General features: G+C 40.1%; 2 protein-coding genes across 5 annotated transcripts in view; one reads left to right on the top strand and one right to left on the bottom strand.

Moving 5' to 3' along the window:
- LOC109471935 (signal-transducing adaptor protein 1-like) overlaps positions 1-6,697 on the top strand; it is a 15,984-nt gene extending 9,287 nt beyond the window's left edge. For 3 of the 4 annotated variants that reach the window (XM_019771444.1, XM_019771442.1, XM_019771445.1), the window contains 10 exons: positions 712-840; positions 1,365-1,493; positions 2,022-2,077; positions 2,341-2,478; positions 2,889-2,958; positions 3,095-3,227; positions 3,779-3,874; positions 4,311-4,400; positions 4,843-4,896; positions 5,429-6,697. In XM_019771444.1, the coding sequence (XP_019627003.1) occupies positions 712-840; positions 1,365-1,493; positions 2,022-2,077; positions 2,341-2,478; positions 2,889-2,958; positions 3,095-3,227; positions 3,779-3,874; positions 4,311-4,400; positions 4,843-4,896; positions 5,429-5,490 (957 nt within the window). In that variant the 3' untranslated portion in view covers positions 5,491-6,697. The remainder of the gene's footprint in view (positions 1-711; positions 841-1,364; positions 1,494-2,021; positions 2,078-2,340; positions 2,479-2,888; positions 2,959-3,094; positions 3,228-3,778; positions 3,875-4,310; positions 4,401-4,842; positions 4,897-5,428) is intronic. The other variant, XM_019771443.1, reaches the window with a different exon arrangement.
- A 218-nt stretch (positions 6,698-6,915) lies between these two features.
- On the bottom strand, positions 6,916-25,393 carry LOC109471901 (ubiquitin-like modifier-activating enzyme 6). Its single transcript, XM_019771350.1, has 37 exons — positions 25,340-25,393; positions 24,800-24,919; positions 23,883-24,034; positions 22,542-22,636; positions 22,177-22,205; positions 21,948-22,042; positions 21,509-21,620; positions 20,413-20,493; positions 20,059-20,181; positions 19,509-19,632; positions 18,898-19,007; positions 18,558-18,620; positions 18,318-18,394; positions 17,933-17,999; positions 17,393-17,539; positions 17,064-17,128; positions 16,228-16,306; positions 15,845-15,922; positions 15,568-15,645; positions 15,191-15,239; positions 14,959-14,988; positions 14,609-14,714; positions 14,195-14,300; positions 13,579-13,668; positions 13,094-13,174; positions 12,720-12,848; positions 12,522-12,573; positions 12,223-12,286; positions 11,880-11,949; positions 11,662-11,733; positions 10,946-11,063; positions 10,475-10,554; positions 10,006-10,119; positions 9,509-9,636; positions 8,924-9,011; positions 8,340-8,434; positions 6,916-8,068 (listed from the first exon to the last, which is right to left on the bottom strand). Exons 3-37 carry the CDS (start codon positions 23,915-23,917, stop codon positions 7,948-7,950), a joined length of 3,051 nt encoding a protein of 1,016 aa, XP_019626909.1. The 5' UTR covers positions 23,918-24,034; positions 24,800-24,919; positions 25,340-25,393; the 3' UTR covers positions 6,916-7,947.
- Positions 25,394-26,385: the final 992 nt, after the last annotated feature.

The following is a 26,385-nucleotide window of genomic DNA, read 5'->3' as shown; positions in this document are numbered from 1 at the left end:
ACGCACGCACACACACATACACACACACACACACACACACACACACGCACACACACAAACAAACAAACAAGCTCAGCAATCGTCAACCAACTCCATTTTGTGACCCGAACAGGTGCTCACGGCGTCACTTGAAGTTATCCTCCTCCTTTGTCCTCTTCTCAAGGAAAGCATGAGTATTGTGTGCGTGAAAACATGTTTTGAATGTCTGGCTGCTGGCAAAGATGGACTCCGAGCATCATGTAGCATGAGCGTCATCATGAATATATACAACTATGAAAGTCACACCATGGTATGCGTCAATTTCCTACCAGGAAATATAATGCATATAGCCCTCGGCAATGTAATCGTCTGTGTTCCGTCTTGAAGAAGGACATCTGAGTCCTGAGTAGTTTCCTTGGTAGACGACAATTCGACGACGACGAGTTATGCCGCATAGTCTCCCACACTATAGCAAAGTGATAGCATAGCCTTCTGGCGAAGGCAAAAATTGACCAAGGGAGTTCGCCACCGTACAGGTAATTTGCCAGCTTCGGAGGGGGAATTTTATCCTCCCTCAGACTTATGACTTTGCTGGCCAATATCCCCCCCCCCTCCTTTTTTTACCAAATTCTACGATATATGTATATGATCCGTACCCCCACAGAAAGCCATATGCATATTGTGCATTAGAGTTCATTCCTAAGTGATCATGTGCACCTTCACGTCCAACAGCACGTTGTTCCCGAGGATCTAAACCTCCTCCCGGGACAACTTATCGACGTCCGGCGGACCCTCGAGCAGGAGACGTACCGCCTGGCCAGCCCGCCTCCCCCAGTACCTCCGCACAACGTTAACGGCAACGTACGGCAAGAGTTTGTTTTTCTGTGAATAATTTCTGTGAATAATTTTGTTTTTTCTGTGAACAATTTCATTATAACGTTGGCGAATCATTGAATAGTTCTTTATTTACAACCACTTGTCCAATCGATGATGTACACGTTTTCGGGCTGAGAGCTAGAAAAGATGGTACCACCTGTCCTCTCAACCCCATCTACACAAATTTTAATGAATAAAGAGCCGACGTTTCGATGGTCGTCTGTCATCAGGGCAATTATGACTGGTTTACTATGCACTGAAGCTATGTTTTACAGGTTCACTGTGCACTGAGCTGATATCGGTGCTGTTCAAAACGTAAAGTATAAAGCTATGATTGTTATAGTGAGATATGTCCTGATGGAGATAACAGACGATCATTGAAACGCCGGCTCTTGTTAAACAAGTGGTTGTGAGTTTGTAGGGTTGTAGTTTAGTAATAAAAGTTGTTATAAGTTGTATCTGGCACAATTGTTGTACAGTTAAGTTGTTATTGTTATTATTTGGTGCAGGTGACGAGATCAGCGTCCTCCTCCTCCGGTTACTCCAGCGGGCAGAGCGGGACCAACATGAGCGGCAGCGGGGACAGTGCCGGCTCCGAGGCCTCCAGCCTACCGCCTCCGCCTGCTGCTGTGGAAATGGTGGGATAGAACTAGAAGTAGAACTCGTAAAGTAAATGTAAGGATCCATCTCCGTCTTTTGGTAGACTGGGCTGGGTTAAATCATTGAAAACTAAGGTGTTGTTATATACTAAAAGATGTAATGAATATTGCAAAACAGATTATGTAAAACGGAGAGACGGATCCTTTCATCTGCTATAGCTAGATTAAGATAGAACTACCTACATGTGACTTGCAACAATTTGAGGAGATAATAGAAAAGTACCAGAGAAAACCGTTAGATATACACATGCATGTGTGTGTGTGTAGAAATACATACACCCATAACGTTACCTAAATATGTGTAGCATTTCAAGACTTGTAACGTCTCTAATTTTGATGATAATTAGTTGAATTTACTGTGTATAGGTACTGTGTAACATAATTGAAAATAGGCACTCAGTGTCCTTGCGTGTACATACCTATTTGTAGTGTCTGCTGCTACACTTCACCCACAAAAGTAATTGAAGATACGTTCAATTTGCTATAATTCCATATTGATTTGTCCAGCACGCCTATAGGTTTTACCCCGATTACCTGAAGGAACGAGGACGAGTGAGACCACCGTAAGTCTGTAAACATCTCCCCTGTCAGTCTGTGATATACGAGTACCATTGGTCGCTATTGCGTTACCTTTTAACGGTTAAGACCACTTAAATCACGTATTTCTAAGGTCTACCCACCCAATCCTTTCTGATTCATTGTAGTCTCATCAGATGAACCAACCAACTAACAGTAGTATCGCTTATAAATATGACGCGTAATAGAATTTTTTAATATCCTTTGTCACCTATTCGAGTCAAGACGCAGTTCTGTTTTGTTCCGCCAGGTGGTTCTTCCACCTGCTACCACGTGACCAGGTGGAGCAGGTGCTGGCGGACAACATCGTGAACGGGAACATGCTGCTCCGGAGTAGCGACTCCGCTCCGGGCGGACTGGTTCTCTCGGCAAGGCTGCCCGTCAACGGGTAACGGATGTTATCCTTTAGCTCACTGAAGTAGCCATTTGGCTAGCAATTCTCTATTGGGTGTTGGGTATATACAGGGTTAGGCAGCAGGGAGAAGGTCACTAGAAGTTTGACACGCATGACCTAAGTGTCGAAACGTGCTGCTCCGGAGTAATGATTCCGCTCCGGGCGAACTAGCTGGTTCTCTCCGCTAGACTGTCCGTGAACGGGTAAGAGAAGTTAAAATTTTTAGCTCACTTCTGTAGCCATTTAGCTAACAATTCTCTGTTGGGTGTTGGGTATATACAGGGTTAGCCCACAGGGGGAGCCTTGTTAGCTTTAGTCCGCTCCCCAAAATCCGCTACCCGTTGTTGTTGGTGATTGTTGATTTCTGATGGTTTCATTTTTTGCCGCCCCTGTGTCTGCTACAGAGAGCCGCAGGTCCGACATTACATCGTCAACATGACTAACGGGCACTTCGTCCTCGACATTGACAAGAAGGTACGAATTAGAATGACGCTCACATCTGAAAATAGAACGTTAAAATGTTTGTCTCATAATCGCAAAGTCATGGATGTTGATGCTGTTAACAAGACTTTTATTGAGAAAATCATGAGTGAAAGTTTTTTTTCTCCAGCATCCCCCGATTTTGAACATTTACGAGTTGATTAACTACTTCATCGACCAGAGCGGAGGGAACGTGGTTCCACTGGAGACCAGCGACCTCTCTCAGCTGGCGCTACCGGCGGGACTGTACGAGGGAGACAGGGGTGAGAGGTCTTCTTACTTCGAATGGAAAAAAATTGTTTTGCAGCCTCTCCTCTCTCTCCCTCTGTGTATGTGTGTGTGTGTGTGTGTGTGTGTGTGTGTGTGTGTGTGTGTGTGTGTGTGTGTGTGTGTGTGTGTGTGTGTGTGTGTGTGTGTGTGTGTGTGTGTGTGTGTGTGTGTGTGTGTGTGTGTGTGTGTGTGTGTGTGTGTGCTTGTGTGTGTTTGTGTATGTGTTTGTGTGTGCTTGTGTGTGTCTGTTTATGTATGTGTGCGTGTGTTCGTGTTCGTGTGTGGTGTGTGTGTGTTTGTGTGTGTGTGTGTGTAAGTGAGTTTGTGTTTGCGTGTGGTGTGTGTGTGTGTGCGCGCGTGCGCGCGGGCGTGTGTGTGCGTATGTATGTGTGCATGAATATATGTGTGTGTGTGTGTGTGTGATATGTACATGTACATTTGTACGTGCATGTATGTGTACGAGCCCGTACGTGTTCTGTGTCTGTGTGCTTGTGTGAGTGTACTTAATAACTGATTATATATTACTATTGCCGTTTAATTCCAGTGGTGAAGTTGGACCAGTGCCCACACTGGGGAGAGTGGTCGGCGAAGCCAGTACCCAAGTCCGTAGTCAACATGCTCAAGTACTCCGTACCACCAGGTAGTGTTTCATATCTTGAAAATTCATCTATGTTGATAGAAGGCATTATAAAGCAAGTTTAAACTGTAATTCCAAACACAAAAATGGGACTTGCCAAAATTTTCCCATGTTTCGAAAATTTGGACATACCCAACTTTTCGACCGTACAACTCCAGTCTTTGTCAAGGTCTGCGGCGCCCACCGTTTAGGGATAGCTTCAATGCTCTGATGTAGACGGTGGCGCCACAGACTTTCTGGAACCTATGATCCACTGGTCATCGAGTAATCTGCATAACTTGAGGTCACAGAAGCTGTTGAATGCTCATTCCTAATGAAAGGTAGCGGTTGCCTAAATCTGGTCAGACTGCTCCCGAACTTCAGCCAGCTAGGTTGGTTGGTACATGTAGTTGGGGGAAGGGTCTGAATGTGTGACTTAATGCTGTTGACGTCACTACAGATGAGCTGCACAAAGTCCAGGAGATGTCCATCTGGAATCCACCCAGCATGCAACTGCCGGAGGTGGACTACGATGACGAACCAACCCCAAGTAGGACACAAGTCTTTTTTTTAACGAATGACTTGAAAACGTTGTACATGTAGAATACTAGTAGTTACTATATATGATACCTTACAGACACATGCTTCGATGTTGAACATATTTCGTTCAAATAACAAAACTTGGGTTTGGTAAAGAGTTTGGATGTCTTCTGTTTTGTACTTGTAATGAACTGTATCCTAGGAAAGTAGGCCAGACATTAATTCACCGAGAAATAGCGAAGAGAAGGCTAGAGAAAACAAACCAAGGAAGAAGTCATATATAAGGCGTAATAAAAACAAGGAAAAAGAGAGAGGCAAGCAAACAAAATATCACACATATACGGACAATTCCCTATACTATGTCCATGATGCAGATCCATCCGGGAACACGTGTTACAAACATCATGATGTTAATGAGACAATTAAATGAAGATGTTTAAATTCTTTCGCAGTATTCCTTGAGCATGATGACGACGATGTACATGATTATGTCAATTGTGAGGAAGGTAAGACGACTAACGTGTGCGGCGAGCCTCGCCGTTTACTTGCACTCTCCCGAAATGTAGCCTGGGTACCACCCTGGTTAGTTTACGTCCGCTCCCACAGTGGGAGCGACTGTGGGAGCGAACGTTAACTAACCAGGATGGTATCCAGGCTTGGCCTTGATTTCTCAGGCAGCGTCAAATCCTTAACGCACCTTTTATCACTCTCGCTTCATTCATTAGATCCTGTCGGTGGTATAACTGGAGACGGTATTGCGTACAGTCGCACTACCTTTGTAAAACGTGCAATTCCGTTTAGGTGTTGATTATATTGAAAGCAGGGAAAAATCCAGACATGCATACTGCATCCGCGATGTCGCCTGAAAAAGTGCTGGAACATTTTTGCGCACTGCTTTTGCTTGTTTGCCAAAAGCAGTGCTAACACTAGTGCTAACGTCAGTGCTAACACTACGCATTGATTGTTTGTGTAACATGATGCGTTCATTGTGATCATAGACTTATACCGCATAACTCATTCACGCTCCTCCTGTTACAGAAAAGAATGAAGAATGGGTGGAAGACACTGAGATGAAGATTCCACGCCCACAGGTGTCATGAAAGTAACAACAATCATGGTGATGGTTTTTAATCATAGCAGATTAGACAGGGGCGATCATCATGACTGTCTGGAAAACAGCATATAGGGTTTGAGGTACAAGTGATCACCTGACAAACCTGTACAAGTGACCACCTCTACCTGATAACAGCCTGACCATCGTGACCACTTGTTTTGGTGGTCCCATATACAATTTTTCCCATTGATACAAGCATTATGAGTCCTGAATCCTGTCTAAGGACCACCTGTCCTCCTAGATCAGATTTTACAGGTCCCGAGTTCTTAGGCAGTTTTGACTGTATGTACCTAATGATGACCTGTAAAATCATTTGCACCAAAGTTTTTATACGCTATTGCATTTAAATATCTATTCCCAAATCAATATCACTTGAATTATATTTATATTTTGTGACTTCATGGAATACATTTATATAGAAATACCTACTGCATGAAGTTACATGGGAACTCCAACTTTGTATAAACAACCCTCTTCCAGATGTGCATGTATGTTACACACTCATTCTACGTGTAACCTTATAGTTTCTGCTACATGTACGTGTTGAAGAACTGCTGCTGAACAAAAAATCATATTAGCAAAGGGGCCTGCCTATATTGGATAATAATGAGACATTGAGTTGTGTGAAAGAGTTTAGTTCTGAATGTAACATCTTGGTTTGTACGTGGGCAACAATTTTAAAGAACTGCACAAAGTCCTATGTGAATCTGTTTGAAACTTGAAAACTGTTCCAGTGTCATCAGAAATATTTTATGAAACTGATACACATGTATTCTGAAGCTGAGGTATCATTCAAATTTTATGCATTTTTGTTAAAACTCACTTATTTTTTAACGTTATTGTATATCAATTTTTATATATGAATTGACAACTGTATCAAGAGATGTATTTAAATGCTGCTGTATTTTGGGTAGTTCGGTGTAGTGCATGTCTAGGTCAGGGTAGAGATTGCAACCTGGCATAACAGCTGATTCTATCCGTAGACAGAGACTCTGATCTGGATTCTTGGAATGTGTTCGGATGGTCTCCAAATTGTAGATCCCAAGCTTCAAGTCAATCCATTGACATAAAGAGACAGACACAATCTAAGTTGAAAATTTCTAAAAAGCCCAAATCCACAAGCAAAGAAAAAATTAGACTCCCGTAGGATCTCCAAACGGTAGAATGTCTGTTTGTACTGGCAGAGATTCTGAAATCAGAGAATCTTATTGTGATCTTTACCTGCAAAATCAGTGCTTCTGCCATACTGCAATATGTACCCTGCATCTTTATATGAGAAAAATCCTGCTGAATGGATATCGGATAAAAACTGTATAAAAAGTATATCATTTTCATGACTAGAGTCAAAATATTCACACATGCATAGGCATTGACATCATGTTTTTTTACTGGCATCTTTTCTTGGTTTTCATTAAATATTGTATCTCTTTGACAATGTCATGAACATGGTTGTGGTGTTTATCTCTTGAGCATCTCATGCCACCCTCTACACTATAATCAGTGCCACAAAACCTTTGCCTTTTCTGTGTTACAACAGTTAGAAAGTCCATGTCACAACACAACAAAAGAAATTTCCTTCTAACTTCCAGTTAGAAATGATAGTATCAGCTATGTGCTCATATTGTTGCTTACTCAATTACTTTCCTGATTTCCGTACATATATTTACTGCAGTGACAAATTTAACTGGCTAAAAGTGCATTGATTTAAATGTCGTATAATTGACTAACAAAATAAGAAGCTTGTTTGAAAAAAAATGAAGGCTGGCATATGTTCAAAATTCTAACTTTTACAAAAGTTGCTGATAAAAGCTTACAAAGAAGCAAAACTAGGACAAGCTGCACAACAAAAGACTATATTTATTTAAAGAATATATTTTAGAGAATTAATACTTTTTCAGAGAAGTTTGATTCATTGACTCACTATTTTGATGAATGTATATCTTATATGCAGTGCTGTTCTTGACACAGTTAACTGCATCCCAAAAGACAAGGCTTCTTCTCACCACATTCAAGTACAGCTAGCTCACATCTTGTGTTTGCAATATTCATATAATATTTTTGTTACACAATCAGACAAAATTATAAAACCATAACTAATAAATAGTAACCAAGAAGACACTGACAAAAAAGAAAACCTAACTTTTTTCTAATAGTCTGTTCCAAAATACATGTATCATCAGCATGAAAGTTCATCTGAGTACATTCAGACAAACTTTCACAAGAAAAGGTACCCTGATTATTGGAGTAACAGGACATTTCCTTCACATGTTTCTGAACTAGCACATATATAAGTAGGTACTCCAGAAGATAACATCAGACTTGTGTGGCGGGTTCATTTGAGTGTTCTTTAGCAATTGAAATCCAACATTATGGTAACCCCACAGTGTCTAAGAATCTCCCAGAGACACTGAGTGACTTAAGGGTTGTAGATAAGAAGGCCATCTTAAAGATGGAAGAAGTAGCGCACAGGTGGGCCAGGGATGTCTTCTCCGTCTTCTCCCTCAAAGGAAACGGTCAGGTCCACATATTTCTTTTCAGCACCAGGTTTGATCAGCTTTACCATTCTGTGAGAAACATATATGGTATTAAGGCCATATTGACTATATGGATGACATATCAATATCAATTTTCATCTGTCCCCCTCCCCCCCCCCCCAAAAAAAAAATTATAAAAGGTTTGCAACCACATTGTTTTTGGGGGGTACTTGAAGAATGACAAAGAAGAAAGAAGATTCCAGAGGAAATGAAGCAAGTGAGATCTATACATACAATGTATTGAAGCAGTTTCAGAAAGTGCAAGATAGGTAATTGTATAAGAAAGAGGCAGGTCACTCACGTCTGTGGTAGTCTTTTCTTGTGACCTGGCATGATGGGAACATACACCATCTTTACTCCATACACAACCATGGTGGCCTCAAAACCATGTTTCTCCTGCAAAATAGGAGGGTTTATATATTGCATAGTATACATGTACATGTAGCACCTATAGAATTCACAGAAGGACATACATTGAAAAAGAGATGCCTTGCTTGTACATGACAAAGACATCATGCTTCATCTACATGTGCATTCAAATCTGGTGTTGCTGTGATGCTATATTCTCATCAGGCTTTTACATAATTGTTACCAGAGCACAAACCATTTCTTTATCCAATTTATGATGTTACATGTCGTGGAAATCTTAGCTAGCCAAGGTTTCAAATATGTTTTTTTGATGCAGCATACCTCTGGCTGGCACCAGACAAATTTAATTTTACCTACACCAGTCAGGATTTAGGAAGTACACTTTTATTTTATTTAGAACCGTTGTCAATATTTCCTTTATACTTCATAGGTCATAGTGCATTTTGTCTATTGTGCTTGCACTTTATTTGAATCTCTAGAACTCACATTCAGTTTGCTGATTCTTGATGTCTTTACCTTAAAGTATGCGAGGAACTGTTTCAGGGTGAAGTCCTTGTTGCCATGGACATCCCACTTGTCCCACAGGGTTACTGATAGGCCTTCCCTGCAGACAAACAACAAACATGTGTAAACACAAACAAACAAACAAACAAACAAACACCTTCCCTGCTGACCCCATCCACAATGATTTAGGTGCACAGTTGGGATCACAGCAGCTAGAGAGAAATCTAAATATACATTTGATTCATAATACAGAGAATGACTTTTTTCAGCCTGCAAAAATCTACGTAGTCAATAACATTCAGAGATTCAAACTTCAGTTTACTTATACATGTGTGGAAGTTAAGTTTAACATGCCATAGTAGTACATGTATGTCTATGGTTGTGCAGTTATGTACATCCAAATGTGCCCCACAGCACATTTGGATGGTGTTAAAAATTAACATGCTATAAAAACATATGAAGTACCCAGAAGAGCTGTTATTTTGCAGTCTACACAAAGGCCAAATATAAGGCCAAAATAGTTGACTATAATCAGTCAGAAGATAGTTTTAACAATCATATTTCATAATCGTAGCTCCTACGCGTCTAACCACCCACCTGATGACAGACTTCTCAGGCGGAGCAGGTTCAGAGAAGACCATGACAGGCAGGGCCAGGTTCAGGAAACAGTTCCTGTAGTGTTCTAGTGGGGAACCCAGCACCACCTTCACCAGTTCTATGGAAACCTGCAAAATATTCACAGGTTAAGATGATACTGCAGTGTTCTAGCCAGCCTGAATTTTTTTCCGTCATCTCAATTCTACTTGGCATGAAAATTACCAGGAAAATTGTGAAAACTTGACCCTCTGAAATGCTATTCCTTGCATATTGGGGTACAGATTTTGCTGGTAAACTAACCTTTAATGACATCTCTTTCAATATCTTAACAATTGCTGATTTTTGCCTGTCGACGGTGACAGATTTGGCAACATTTTTATCCATCACGAACTGCAAAATGATGGAGAGATGGACTTAATTTTGTAACATATCAGAGCACAGTTATAATGTTTAGCTTAAATGACTTTAAATACCTTTGAGACTACAACAAAACTCACCAATCCCGCGACAGCAGCAGTTGTGGTGGCGATGGCTGGTACTATCCGGCCGGCGATACGCTTGGTCTTCAACCGGTCTGCCTCCTCAATACTGTACATTCTGGCACGCAGGTTCTGAGAAAGAACAAATACAGATACAGGAGATATATAATTTGGTACATGCATTATATGCTGTACGTAGTGATATATCCAACATGTAAATGTTCTAAATGCCTAAAATTCAATCTCAAAATTCACATAAATTACCATTTGTACAACAGTTACTATGAATATGTTTTCTTACAATTTGGAAAACACTGTCAGGCTGTTATTGAAGATGTAGCATGTAGCAATACAAACTGATTATTAACATGTTACCACCCTCTTGAGTAAATTTCCATTTCCACATACTTTTTTGCATTGTAGTCAATATGTTTACAGTACAGAGATGTCAATAGTATAAAAGTACTGAGTAAAGGTTCTGACATACGGAGCAGGCTGTGATGAAGTCAATGTGCCCGTTACTGTCATCGTCTTTCTCAAACACAGCAGGGACCATCTGAAGGGTATCTGTGCAGGGAAGCAAGTGTTCAACTTAGCAATAACACTGGATTGAATGTACACTGAAAACTGTATATAGTGACCACTCAAGGGACATGAAGAAAATGGTTCACAGTAGGCAGGTGGCCAATGTAGACTGGATTCTTGGTAGCCTGGTTACCAAAACTATTTCATCTGCCAAGTCTCTTTTATCCTCTCCACAAATAGTGGTCACAAAGTTGTTTGTTACAGCAGAGGAGGTCACTACATGTACATGTAGCACAGGTAACGTTTGACTGTAGCCCTTTGGTTTGGATGACTGTTTCTTACAGTGACGTTGTGGTAAAAGCTGCCCGCATTTTACTTTATCCTAATATCATAAGACAATACTTTACAAACTGATCATGAAATAAAGACTGACTTGAGTTGAGGTCCCTCTCCTGCAGGAGCTGCTCCAGAATGTGCACACTCCTCTCCACCTCATCCCCAGAGAACTCCTCCTGCTCAGGCTTCTTGGCTGACTCATCAGTCTCTATTGTCTGCAACAAACAGTAGAAACTGTCAATCCAACAATTGAAAATGAGCAAGAAATCAGAGTTTTCAGACTTCCAGGAAGTATGCTATCCTTGGCTTCTGTAGATGAGACTTTGATTTTCTTCTGAACTTGACAAAGATATTTCTCTAGTACTTCACCAATACACCTATGCCCTACATGTATATGAACTAGCAGTAAGATAACAATTTTCCTCCATCACTGGGCGTTCCGTCTTGTTGACTTACATGTATCTCGTAAAGAGAGTTGCTATGTTCCAAACCCGATGACAGATATACTGTTAGCCTGAAAGCCATCCTCTGTTAGTTTCTGCTGGCTCCCTGATGTCGCTGGCTACCATGGAGTCTGGACTAGCTGATATACATAATGGCTGATGATGATGTTACGTAATGAGCTAGTGCAAGCAGCGTGTGCTGGGCAGGGCCTCACTTGGGTAGCCAGCAACACTAGGGTACTGCAAAGTGCTAATGGCACTGAAAATATTGCTTCCTTAATCCCACAGACGAAATACGTCTAAATGATGACTTAGTCTAGACCTGACTGGAGTTCAGTCATGTAAAAGTTGTTTAAATTGATTTTTGTACCTTTGATTTTGGTCTGAACTCTGGTACTTTTATGGTGGGTAGAAGCTCCAACAATGCAGCCTTGGTCAAGTCCTGGGAAATGAAACAACACAAGATACTTAACAGTACATACAAAACACACAAACTACTTAGAACGGATAGAAACTTGTCAGATGGTTTTGGTATTTAGTAACATAAATAACTATGATTCAAAAAAAGAAGACTGCTATAGAGCTGACCTCATCAGTGACTGGAATATTGCACAGGCCTGCCAGCAGCCGTGAACAACTCAGGACAAACAGAATGTGTCTGTGGGACAAGGAAGGACAAAGCACAAATTATAGACAGGTAAATCTGAAGTAACATCAACAGATACAATGATATCTTCCACACTGACTCCTAGCAAGCAATTTGTAAGTCAACTTTACAAGCAGAATGGATTTAGAAAAAATGCAGTACGTTCATTTTTACAAATAGTGTATTTATTATAATGATAGTTCCACCCAACCCCAAAAATAAATAGATTTGCGGGTTCCAACATAAAAACTTGAAGAATTGTCCATATATTAAACTTGTACTCACAGGTCATCCTCCTGGTTGAAATCAACTGGTTTGGGTGGCCGTTTAGGAGACTGCCAGAAAAGGGCTACAACATAGAAGACATACTGGCATGTATTTGTGATGTATACATGAAAGACAGTTTAACAAGTGTACTGGTATTGAGCTTTGGGCAGCACTATGCATGATCAGTAGCACTAGGCAATACGCATGTACACTATTACATGTACTTAATGTGCTCTATGCACTAGGGCTCAAAATCCTTTTTCTGCATACCAGCACTGATGTACATTGTTGTTAACTCTTAGAATTATTCAACTTACTTCCATCTTTCATGGCTGTGTCTAGAGGGAATGTGTAGAGGAGTTGCTTTGCCTGAAAATGGAAAAAAAAGGGCAAAATATTTTTGATATCCTGATATTGACTCAATCATTTCTTTGGAACAAATGAATTGACATCACCAAATTTGCGGTAAATCAGCATGTAAAAACGTGATTGTGAAAAGTCACTGAGAACCTTACCTTGTGATTAAAATATTTTTCAAACTTGACTCTTGCCAGTGCAACACAGTCTGCCCATCTGTAGGGTCTATTCTTCAGTAGTTTCACAGACTGCACGGCTCCGTCTAACTGTGCCCCTCCCTTCAAGGTCTGCAACAATACAAACTCAATACTATACCATAGGCAAAAATGTGATGTCGCAGGTGCAAAACGGTAGATCATTTCCTATCGTAGGCTGGTTCTAGTTTTTCATTAGTGGTTACCGAAAAATTTTACACCCACTTTTTAAAATTAATTTTCTTTGAAACACTACTACAGTCATATTGTATGCCTGAACCATAACTAGATTGGAAAACAAGCAAGATAAGCAACTTCAAGAAAACATTCCTTCTTACCTGCAGGATTTCTGCTGGAGAGCCGTTGGTTGACCAGAACTTGTTGTATAAGGAAGGCTTCTGGCTGTACATGCTTTCAAACTGCCAAGAGATTCAATCATATCAATATGTTATTGGTGATGATCAATACATTCAAACAACTTTCCTACATAAAAACAATTTTAGAAAGCACATAAATGTACATGTAGGTACTTGACATGTACATGTAGCTTGATTGTGACATGGTAATGCTGTTTGAAGGTATGTTGCCAGGGGTGTCTACTGTCAATGCATTTTACTTTTTGTGCATGGTACTTCACAGTTTTTGCAATGTCCTCTTAACGCAAAATCATGACATGTGTTTGCATTTTCGAATGTACTACAGAATTATTTCTTCCATGAATTTTCCCTCATACATGTACATGTACCATGAAATACAAGTAAAACCACCACAAAAGTAAAATTTGCATTCTTTTTCAGTATACTGAGCTGTGTGTGTTCCCTACCTTGTCCCTGGCCCACTGGATGGTGTGTTCTATAACTGCAGGGAACGACTTCAGGGTACAGTAGGGGACATCATGGTCAACGGGATCTCTCTGCAGTGGGCAATATGTCATGTACTGAATCATAACTGAACAACTACCTTCAAGTTGGCATTTGACTATACATGTATATAGTAACCGTTGTATTGTCTATCAGCAGAAGAATAAGGTTTTAAGTTCCCAAATGTAAATTTGAGTATTGGCTGTTATCCTAAGAACTTTGGCAAAGATGAGAAAAGAAATTCTAGTCACCATGGCAGCAAGAACAGACTGCCTACATGTAACCATAATCAGAAAAACCACAACTGGCCATTGCTTCCTGTACAAGCTTAATTGATATTATGCTTTGACACACAATAAAAGAGTGAGATCTCTTCTACTTGTTTCCTGAAGGAAGAACACAATTGAAGGGGCCTGACATGACAACACATTCTACATTTTCAACATGACATTAACGTTTCCTTAAAAATTCATGAATGTCTTGAAGTTTTGTCTTGACATTTTCTTAAAGATCAATTGAATGTTTCTGAGTTTTGCTCAATGTTTAAGTTGTAAATATTGGTTTTCCTGCCTATCCTACCTGGCTGCCGTAGGACTCAGTGAGATGTGGTACGATGGTCTGTACATGGCCCTTTGGTCCCATGGTGCCTGACTCCAGCAGAGCACGCTGGTTACTCACACATCGACTGAGGAAGACAGGAAGCAGCCACAATTTTTCATATGGATTCACAAGTCATGTACATTTAACTACAGTATAGCATTTAAATACACTATAGCGCTTGCAGAAGGCAGTAATCATAAAGTAATCCTACTTTTACCAGTAACATACATGACAAGAACATAGAATTAGAAGGGGCAGCTATACTGGTTATACAGATACAGATAAAATATCAGAACTGTTCTATTTTTAAGTTTTCATTCTTGGCTGCTGCTACTTTTTACTTCTTAAGGGTGTTTTGCCTATATTTGGGCTGTGCAACTCAGAGACCAATACCTGTCCATGTATCTTCTTGCCTCCACATTGTCCAGAGCGTTGACACACAGGTCCTGGCTCTCAAAGAACGTGTCATTGTACAATTTCTCCTCTGTGTCAGGACAAACTGGGGGGGAGAGATGTCAATGAAACAACATCTTCAAACCTTGAATTATGAATTCATGACATGCCAAATGTAATTTTCATTAGGGATCTTAAGGCCTGGACTATTTCAGCCTTGAAACTGAAGCTTTCATTTTGTTGGTACCAAAAATTCAGTTTCTTCAGAATCAAACCATTTTGCTAAAAATCGACACACTGAAATAGCTGAAGTCCTTAGACTCATAGTTTGAGATGGTTATTTTCCTTACCTTTATGTTGATGTGGGTTGACGTGTAGATCTGAGGACATGAAGACAGAAACATAGTTATCAAATTGTTTTCCAAAAGACCATGATGATTTGTGCACATGTATTGTGTATGTATGTATTACTTATTCAATTTATGATAACATTACTAATTGTGCCATAAGACAGACACCTTAGATTTCCTATACTATTTCTCATTTAGCCACTCTTATGAAATGAAGAAACTGGCGAGCCACCTGGGTTAATCTCTAAAGCAGAGGCCGCAGCTGTGGTGCTCTTGGGTTGCTGCAGGAAGGAACACCAAAGGAAAGAAGAAAACATTGTAAAATGTTTCTATCTATTCAAACAAAAATATACTCCAGACATCAAGCTGATGAGGTATAACATGTTCTTGTTTATGTGTAACCACACTTCCTGTCCAGAAAGCAACATATTTGTGTCAATCAATCAAACATCCAAAAGTTATGTGTTCTTCAATATGCATGAAATATTTCAACGGATCTATCGCTCACAGACTTTTATATACTTCAGTTGTTAAAAACAAAAATCTTATAGCATAGCATAGACTACATGTAGCAGCTACTATTCCCATTAATGGCACAACAATACTCACCCGTATATGGTGTGGTCTGAAGAGAAACTGTCTGTTCAGGTTGGACTTTTCAATCAAATCATTGTCAGTTATGGTGATCTGGAAACATACATGGACATAAGTATTAAACCATTATGTTATTCAACATAGTAAAAAATTAGATTGCTTGAAGAACACTGGACACAAATTGGTATAATACAATAGAGTACATATCCTGACTGCTTCTACTATTTCATACAATTATTCTGTTGTGAGGTCTGCTTTTTTTAAGGGGAAGAAAATGTTATACTGTATTTACCATTCCATCTGCAGCTGAAGCTACCCCCATCAGGGCATAGTTCTTTAACATCTCACAGCCTATTGCACCACAGCCAACCTGTAAACAGTAAACAGACACAGAACTTTTACTGCTCTTCTCATGCACTGCAGAATCTACAAAATACCAAGTAGTTCCTTTCCTACACAAACACTGAGAGTTAAGAAAACACGATCTTAGAGATATAGCTGTACAATCATGTAGAGCTTGATCAACTTTTTAACAAACAAGTACCAATACATCATTATAAAAATGTTTTGCATACTGACAGTTGAGTAATGGCACATGGCTAATATTCAATTTTTGAACAAACAAACAAACAAACAAACAAACAAAAAAACACACAGATAAAGATATTGTCTCACCATAAACAACTTTAAACTAGCTAGCTTCTTAAGTAGGTCTTCTCCTATACACATCCTCAGAGCATCATTACGATCACCCCTGCAACAGATTTAAGAAATATTAGTATACATTTTCACATGGTAGATGCTATGCTAATTCAAATAAATTATTGCAGCCGCATTGGAGCTCCATTGCAGTGTCAGTGTAAATGTCATTCAGCACCAAGGACATGTACAGTAGTGTCTGTGTAAATGTCATTCAGCACCAGGGACAAGGACAGCAGTGTCAGTGTGAATGTTATTCAGCACCAGGGACAGGGACAGCAGTGACAGTGTGAATGTCATTCAGCACCAAGGACAGAGACAACAGTGTCAGTGTAAATGTCATTCAGCACCAGGGACAAGGACAGCAGTGTCAGTGTAAATGTCATTCAGCACCAGGGACATGTACAGTAGTGTCAGTGTGAATGTTATTCAGCACCAAGGACAGGGACAACAGTGTCAGTGTGAATGTCATTCAGCACCAAGGACAGGGACAACAGTGTCAGTGTGAATGTTATTCAGCACCAGGGACAGGGACAACAGTGTCAGTGTGAATGTTATTCAGCACCAGGGACATGTACAGTAGTGTCAGTGTGAATGTCATTCAGCACCAAGGACAGGGACAGCAGTGTCAGTGTGAATGTTATTCAGTACCAAGGACATGTACAGTAGTGTCAGTATGAATGTCATTCAGCACCAGGGACAAGGACAGCAGTGTCGGTGTAAATGTCATTCGGCACCAGGGACAGCAGTGTCTATGTAAAAGGGCCATTATCGTTGATGTAGACAAGTAACCAGAATCAAGATGAACTTACTTTGGCTGTAAACTTTCTAACTTTGACTCTAACTCTTGACAGACCTCTACTGAATCCATGTAGAGCTGCAGAAAAAAAAGAAATGTAGAAGGAACAAGATTATGTAAGATGAGTCAACTGTACTTCTGCTTTGGCTTCTTTTTCTGACTTCTACAATTGACAATCAGCAAGCTAATTAGTGCATCTTACACATCTTAAGAAACAAGAAATAAACAGTATAAACCATATGTAAAACGCACATAGGAAAGTTAATCGAGATCTGAGCTGTATGTTGTAGTGGTGCCATGTTTATTTTATTCTTACTAGTAGATGAAGCACCAAATTTTTACCCATTGTTTGAGAGGTGTGAATTTGCCAGTTAGAGCCTTGAGGACCTCCTGTGCCAGTATCCCCCCCATAGCTGCTGTCAGGGGGGCAAAACAGCCCTGTGCTGTGTAGGACAGCCAGGTCAGCAGTCTGCTGTCCACATTGTCAACCTAGGAAAATAAAATTTGCAATAAAAATTACATTTAAGGTACATGTACAGTTCGTTAAACATCAAGGCATTTTATTGTGTTCTACTTTTATTGTAATACTGGTCCCTTAAACTTGGACCATGTAATAGAAGGCATCCTTTTCACTTGTCACAAAATATACTATATATTATAAATGTCACAAACTAATAAATTTAACTACATTATATATATAAATATAATGTAGTTAAATTCTACATGTAATTACATTTACAAAAAACTTTTTATAAAAAGATCAATATACATCTATCACTTACATTAACATTTGAATGCTTAGTTTGTGACATTTCTAGTGTCTCAAAATCTACATTAATTTTACCACAGAGTAGGTTTCTCTTCTACTTAAAATTCACTCACTTTTTCATGCATCTTGCTGTTAAGTGATTGGGCAAGCTCCACCAGTTTGGCAGCATCTTCTGAGTTTCTAAAGAATAAAGAAAATTACAAAAAATTCTACAAACTCAGATCCATAATCTCAATAGAAACTTTTCAATCTTTGTCATATTGATATCCAAATGTATTGTGTTGTAGTGTCATATCTACATGTAGGTTGACTAAGACTGGTAAAGTGATACAAAAGACTGTTTTTATTAGAGAGTATTTTATGTAGTAATTGGCTGGACAATTCTTTTCATCCATATTATTTTTGAGGCCATGTGTATACATTTGTACATATTTCCTTATTCAGTACAGTCATGCAGTTCATTGCAATGAAATGAAAAGGAAAGACAATAAGTCTCACCCAGGTTTGGGAAGTCTGCTGTATTCCTCCTGAAACTTGTGCAGTGCCCACATGCCCAGGTGTATAGTGGAGGGGGCCTGAAGTACACATTAAACAAAACAAGGATCATTCTTCTTATTCATCAATAACAAATAGGAAAATGGTTTCAATGACAATTCAATAAATCCTGTATTGTACAGTATTTCCACTGGAAGGAAACATTTTGTATGAAAAGAGTGGTTCAAACATTATTGTACTTACATGCATTTTGGCGAAGTCGACCGTCAGGAGGTTTGGACTGGTCAGCTGTTTCTCAAGGGACTCCTGAATGTAGGATAGCAAGATACTGAGTTGTCCTCACTTTTGTGGACAGTACAGTTAACAAATGATCCAAAGATTCACTACATGAACATGTATGTACTTTTGAACCAAAATTATACGAAAGAAACATTTGTCAGTATAATGTATATTATGGGGAAGTACACAGAAAATACAAAAGATGAGACTTGTGTACTGTAAAATATTACGTAGATGTGAACAAATAAAATGGTTTCTCATGACTCGTGAGTTTTATAATACTGTGGACAAATATATTACTTACAAAGTTGATTAGTGTTGGTACTTTGACCTGCCGTGCGATGCCGCCATGTTTGTAAGGCTGGTATTTCTCAGCAGTGGTGTCACAGATGGAGAAGGCGTAGGGGGATATCACTGCAGAAAATGGTACTTGTGGTTTAGTGTTGTTCAATCACATGTCATCATCATCATCATCATCCGTCGTCCCTGTCGGGCGGGGTAAGTTGCTGCACGACCGTACTCTGTCCGCCATGTAAAATCTAAAGGTTCTGTATTCAAATCTGTAGCTGACCTAATTCTGTGCCCTTGAAAAGCATTTTACACATTCTTCCCTCAATTCAGATGAAAATGAGTACCTAGCTTTGGTTAGGGATGATCTTTTAGTTGGGAAGTAAAGCCAGGGGATCCCTGCACATTAAAAAAAACCATTAAACTTATTGAGTAGTAGGTGTACATCCCTGTGGTTCAAGCCTTACAGCCCAGGCTTACTCTACTTACTGTACAAAACTGGTGCGCTATACACAAAGGCTGTTAACCAGTTATACAAAACAAATTAAAGGAGGCCTGCTCATGATCATCTTTCATCTTAAATAAATCAGACAAATACATTGTACCACCCACAGCCTTCACACTTACCGTTGATCTTGTGACTGGTTCCATTGAGAGCGTCCATCCCGACGACCTCCTTGAAGGTCACAATGTCGCCAGTCTCGAAGCCGTGCATGCGGTTCTCCAGACAGGTCACCACGCCGGGGCTGGCCTGGGGGTAGAAATCACTATGTTACCCTTCACAGAAGGAAAACATTCTTCTTGCTCTGTTTCATCTTCTCTAAACACATACGTGTTAAGTCAATGTCACCATGTAACTACAATGTATTGCAGTAGGCACCCTTTGGTGTTGGATTACATAGCTGGACAGAGTTGAAGGGCCTGGTCCATTTATTTGAATGTGTTTGGCTATGTATAAACGGACCAGTAGATAGGCTAGACTATGTGAAGGTGAACATTATTTTGCTTTGCAAATATTGCCTTTCTAGTTCAAGTCCATATTTCCTAATAAACCTAAACCTTAGTTCATCACGGTCATGTTTTGTCTTACTTGTTTACTCATTGCTGGGAAAACAAAAACACAACAATACATAATCTTTATATAAAATTATAGATATAAGTAGACTATATTTATAACCTTGGTCACTTTGGCCATGAAAACCTCCTTTGGTTCCTCCCCAGTGGCATCACACACCTCAAACTCATCGCCAAAGTCACAGAAGCAGCAGCAGAAAACCCCATACACATCCCCACTCACAAACTGTGGAAAAACAGACAACATAACTTCTGACTTGCCATATACAACCTTAATGAGATATCAGAAGAGTCATGTAAAATCACCAAAGAGCAACATCCTGATCTATACACCTAACAATTTGAGACGTTATATTGATTTCTGTTCATATTAAAACCTATATTTGTTCTACTTAATGGATAATAATTTTTATAAACCATGTATGATTTTAAAACCAATTATCTGACATTGTTTTACCTTGATAGGCGGATCTTGTGAGCGACAGAAGGTGTCCACCTTCAGCTGAAGCTTCAGACTGGCTTCTGTCAGCACAACACACTGGAACAGAAAACACAGGGGCATCAAGTCTGGGACCTTACCACCTGTGTCTGACCTTTTGTCAGGGCTAGAAATCCATTTTTGGGAATAGGTGCACTGGTGTACCCAACCTAAAAAATTTGGTGCACAAGAAATATTGTGGGTGCATCATATAAAATGAAATATAGTCAGCAAAAAGTAATTATGTTTCATTTCTAAAGAAAAGTACTACAACAATTAAATAATAATAATTATTTTTCTGACACTTAGATATGAAGAATATGCTGTATACTACATTTAATATGTTTACATAGGAAAACCTAAAAATATTTGGGGTGAATTATTGGTGAATTCTCACCATGTACATGCTCACACACACACACATACAAAATAATACCTCTGGGTACAATAATCCTTGCTAAAGCTAAGGTCCCAATTGGGAAAAGGGGCCCTGGCGGGTAGTTCCCGGGCTGTTTTTTACCACTTTCGGGCGGGACCCCGACATGGCCCCGCGGGGCACCCTGCGGCTACCGGGCTATTTTTTGGCCCGTCGGGGCCCCGAGAAGAATTTAATTCTGAGTTAAATTCTACCCGGGCCCCGCTGACAAAAAGACGCCGTGACCTCATCGTGAGAACACCGAGAGGTACCCCTCCGGTTGCAGGCATTCCACCGGGACACATTTCTTACGTCACAGACCAGATGAACAGAATAAAGGTGTGTACTTCGTAAACCCGGGTGAAATGTGTGACCTCACAGATCAAATGATCACAACAAATACGTGAATTCTGCATTACGTATAGGTCAATACAAGACATCGTCAGAGAATCTGCTGGGTACCTGCCGGGTGCCTGCCGGATACCGACCAAAGAGGGTGACAAAATTTCTAACAAAATGCTACTGAAGGAAACTTTTAATTGTGACCACGACAGCCGATGCCCGCTCGACTCCTGAACCCGGCCGGGGCCAGCCGGGGCTACATCCCCGACGGGCACCGGCGTAATTGGGACCTTAGCTTAAGAGGACTTCATTCCTAACCTGATATTCCTTGAGGAAAGACAGGTCAGTGTCCTCCCCAAGAGGTGCTGATGAGGCCTTCACTGTCACGTATGGGTTCAACTCAGCCAGCCTCCCTACACTGGCTTCAGCTCTGAAAATACAGCAGATTCAGAACACTTTCTGGTGAAGAGGGTAAAAAAAAGGCAAAGAGTATTACATGGAGAAACCTTCAAAACAGTATTACAAAACAGTGTTACAGCATGGTCACATTTGTCCCAGGTTGTTGTATGATTTTGATGCCAGAGTATTTCGAAGCAGGCTGTGGCCGAACTGCTATGCCCATTACAGGCTACATGTACATACATGTAGACATCAGAAATGTTCTCCAATTTTACCAACCCTGACCTGCATATGCAGGTGGCATTTTGAGCCCTGTACTGGTAACCACTAGATTACATATGTTACAATCCACACTGACCTGTTCCTCCCCTCTTTAACATCGTCATCCCTGAGGAAGAATTGTGTTCCCAGATCTGACACTGTGGCAGTCTTGGTATCATGGACTGTCAGGCTCTGGGAAATGAAACAAAACAAACACACTCTTAACAAACAAGAAGACGAAAAAAGACATTCCTTTCGAAAATCTTGAAAAAATTCCTAGCTCCCTGTACGTTGTCACAAGTCCCTATGTTAAACATATTTCTTACCTTGATTCCAGCCAGCACAATGTTCTTAGCTGAAAAATGAGAAAAACAAAATTAATGTTTCATTCCCAGCGAATAGATTAGAAATAACCTTTTTGGAATATACTCTGAAACTAAGGACAAATTCTAGGCATGCCAACAAAGTTTGTTAACTTAACCAGGTAAGAATTTTGCCTACAGAAACATATACATGTTATCTACTAGTACATACATGTACATGAAATATATCTTAGTTAATGACAGCATTAAGATAACCTTCTTGTACTAGCAAGTTAAACCTTCATATATTTTCACATGGTTAGATGTTTTAAAAAAGAGAAGGAGACAGGAAGTTAGACAGACAGTTTTGCCAATGTGCTTGTACTGACCAACTTCCACCCCCAGGCCTCCCATGCCACTGAGGAACACAGAGGACCTGGCCATCCGCACCATGGCACTGTCTCCCAGCACATACCGCTGACGACTGGGAACACAGCAGAAATGTGAACATCATATGTCAGCATAGTGTGTCAACAACAACATAAAAGATGCACGAGTACATGTATTTGCAACATTCCAAGATTTATGAACCACGCAGGGCTTAGAATAATGTCTGAATATTCAGGTTAATTGTGCAGGTATTTGAGCCTGGGTATTTCTGATGTCTACCTGTACCGGTCCAAGTTGTACTAGGTTTATATAATAATAACTTTATTGCGCAACAATTGTACAGTGTACAAAGTATGGCATCTACTAACGTAAGTAAGTACATGTCAACTACATTTTCATAAGGCTAATCTAATACAAAAGTGGGTGGCTAGTATGAGATAAGTATCAACTTATACAATCGTTTCTAATATCCATACAGTCTTTAATATATATCCCTATGTATAGCATGTAGGGGTTGTCACGAGTCAATGTGTATTTAAATTTTCTTTCCGAGTTCATTGTGGTGAATGCTGGGAAAGAATCTGAAAGTCTAGTATATAGTGCATTGCGTACATTAATATATTTAGGACACAAAATCAAAAAGTGATATTCATCCTCAATAAGCTCTGGACAAAATGGACAAACCCTCTGGTCATTGGGAATTTTATGGAATCTTCCGGTTTCTATACTAAGTTTGTGACAGCCAATTCTGAGTTTCGTGATTGCTCTACGTACGTCAAGTCTTTTTATGTTTGAAAGGTAGTTTTCTTGTTTATAGTGTTTGTTCAGTGTAGAAAGAAAGGAAAGTTTGGAATTGTTTTGAATATCGCAATGCCAATTTTGTATGTAAATATCTTGTAGTCGTTGTCGTAGTTGAGCAGTTATTGTATCTAAATGGTATGACTTCGGGTTTAGCCATATGTGTCCAAGACCATTGTAATTGAGGATATTTTTCACATGGACAATCCAGTCATGTTCTTCTAACATAACAGAGTCATATGCCTGCCGAAGTAAAGAATCTTCGGGTAGATGGAGTAGTCTACACGAAGGCCATTACCTCCTACCTATGAGGTATAAAACAAATAACAGTGTAACAGTTTTAGTATTATGCATGCTTTATAAATTCAGAGTGATGCAGGAAACATTTGTCTTGTGCAGGTAATTTCCAATGTTACTTATTACAAAATTATTTGACAAGGTCTTGCACATGTTGCATATATTGTATGATATTGTTTATGCTACAATGTATCTATGCAACTGATCCTAATCATGCACGTGTAACGCGTTACATGTAACGTTACCTGTACAAGGCATCATCTATCTCCATGGAGTCCATTGTGCTTGCTGCAGTACTGTCCAAACCAGGTAGGGGGCTGCTCAGCCTAAACCGCTTACTGGGGAAGCTCGTGTTGATGGATTTGACGAGAGAGGCACACAGCAAGAAATCTGGGGTCTGGGGATAAAATATTTGTAAAATTTATGGTCATGTAACTGCCAATCACTGAATCAGCTTTCAACATTTAGATAGGACAGAAAGAATTGTAAACCATGTATCATAAGCTCCATATGTTCATAAATCTACGACTGTCTCAACAACTTGAAGAAGGGAGAATCGAATCTGTACATAGTTCACATTAGTCTGTATAATTATTATCACTGTTAAACAACTAGGCGAGCTAACCACTGTGCCAAAAGGTCCGGACAGCTTAGACTGAGTCAGTTAGCTTGAACCTGACTGTTACAACTGAAATTTTGCTTCTGCTTTAATCTCCTTGCTTGAGAACATATAATTACATACAATAAATCATTGTCATGATATTATTACCACGTAACAGTACATTTATGATAAGCCAACACTGTATTCCTGTGAACCTGATGTAAATCACACTCAGGGCTCTAAACACCACCTGCATATTTACAGTAGTGCAGGTAAAATTACAGCCTGTGGCCTTATATCTATCAGGTGGGTGAAGGGTTGGATGAATAGTATATGGGTTCAGTTAAGTTAGATATTTGCTGAGAGTATCACAATACTAAAACCCAGACGCTCAGTTCATGAAGCGAAAGCGTGAAAATAGAGAGCTGTAACAGTTACCTGATGTTCTTTTTTTTAGGGAGTGAAAGTCCACACCCCCCACCCCCAATATTGTCATTCATAAAAATCTTCACTCGGATAAAATGAACGATTTCCAGCTTAGTTCGTAAAACGAAGACCTACCTTAGGACCACAGCTGATGTTCAGTAGTACCGGTGATGTGAGGCGGGCCGCAGATTTTGTAGTTACAGGTGATGATGTCAGAAAAGGCGACGAGATGTTCGTCACGCTCCTCCTACCGGTCTGCAAGACAGACGGTAGTAACACATTCACATCCGCGCATTCTGCGCATTTACCCGGCCGTGCACTGACGACCTCTAGCGGTATCAGCTTCAACAACAGAGTGAATGACTCCAAGCAGAGGCTGGTGGGGGAAGATTGTGACTTTTCCAATGTGCCCCGTTTGCGGGGGTGTTAGCGACAGAAAAAAGGGCATATTAGAAAGGTCACAATCTTCCCGGCCACCAACCTCTGCTTGTGGACAGTAGATCATATCCTCAAAAAACCCATGCCCATGTAACGTTACCGTTACAATTTCTATTGCTATTCATACCGCTATTTCATTTCTATATCAACGTCTCGTTTCAATCGATAATGTTTTTTTCCAACACAAAAACTGTTAATTTTCAACATAATGATTAAAAAATACAATGATTGCTTCACCTGAACTGGAACAGGTAGGTTTTCAATGGCATCACAGACCAAGCGCTGTCTTCCGTAGTGTGATGGTGTCTTTAGTTGTGACTGTCCTCCACCGGTTGTTAATAATTACCGACGGACAGACCGGGATTCCAGTTCCAGACTAGATCAGTAACCAGGATCACCAGATCACTGCACGCCACGTCTTCAGGTTCAGTTCAGAATATGATGTTCTGAGGTTTGACAGTCACAGCTCATTGACTGTTACAAGGGTGTATACAAAATGGCAGACCCTCTCCTCCGTCACAAGATTCTTACATACTTTCTAGAGATCTATTCACAGTTTTAATTATATAACCAAGGAGCCTTGTTTTAACATATCTCTTACTACTTCTATACATATTTATATCCTTAAGCCTTGCTACGCACAATTCAATTTGCTATATATAGGTTGCAGCCGTATTAAGTAAATTCTACACCAGTAGGGGGGACACAAACATCTGACACAACACTAGTAAATAAAACCATTATCTTATATTCAGCTTATGCTTTTGCTTTGGGGCTTTTTGTTTCAGCCTTCCTTTTCTGTAGTCCCTGTACTTAATTAATGCATAGACACCGAGCCTACGGAGGCTTACTCTCCAAGCAGAGGTTGTGGGGAATGATCGTTACCTTTTTATATATGGCCGGGTTTTTTTTGTGTCCTGATCCCCACCAACGGTGGCCCGTCGGTGGCTAATGGAGCTTCTTTGGCTAATGGATACTGCCTGGCCAATTTGATACTGTCTTTTTGCCACCGAGAGGGATCTGCTTGGAGATTAACGGAGGCTAGCGCTACGCGCTCTATAAACCAACAGCAGTTCACAGAATCAATATTCCTCCCCCTTAACCACACACTCGAATCCCCCTGCCAAACCCCACCCCGCCCGACCTGTCTATAACACAAAACGAAACTACGTACTTAACCGCTTCCCTCCTCATTAACAAGTCCAATATCAATACAAGGCAAACATATATATAGTTACAAATGTATAACATTATCTGACTTTAAGTGCTAGGAACATGTAACT

Source organism: Branchiostoma belcheri, unplaced genomic scaffold (genome assembly GCF_001625305.1).
Source record: "Branchiostoma belcheri isolate BF01 breed outbred unplaced genomic scaffold, Haploidv18h27 scaffold26, whole genome shotgun sequence".
NCBI classification, from domain to species: Eukaryota; Metazoa; Chordata; class Leptocardii; order Amphioxiformes; family Branchiostomatidae; genus Branchiostoma; species Branchiostoma belcheri.
The sequence above is the reverse complement of the archived record's forward strand: the minus strand, read 5'-3'. Positions and strand labels throughout refer to the sequence as shown.

What these genes read in the sequence shown, in the direction of transcription:
- LOC109471901 (XM_019771350.1), bottom strand. Translation starts at nt 23,917, where the DNA reads ATGGACTCCATGGAGATAGATGATGCCTTGTACAG. An exon ending in AGCAGACTTCCCAAACCTGG is followed by an intron (nt 18,000 to 18,317) that starts GTGAGACTTATT and finishes TTTATTCTTTAG; the next exon opens with AAACTCAGAAGATGCTGCCA. An exon ending in TCACACCTCTCAAACAATGG is followed by an intron (nt 17,129 to 17,392) that starts GTAAAAATTTGG and finishes TTTTTTCTGCAG; the next exon opens with CTCTACATGGATTCAGTAGA.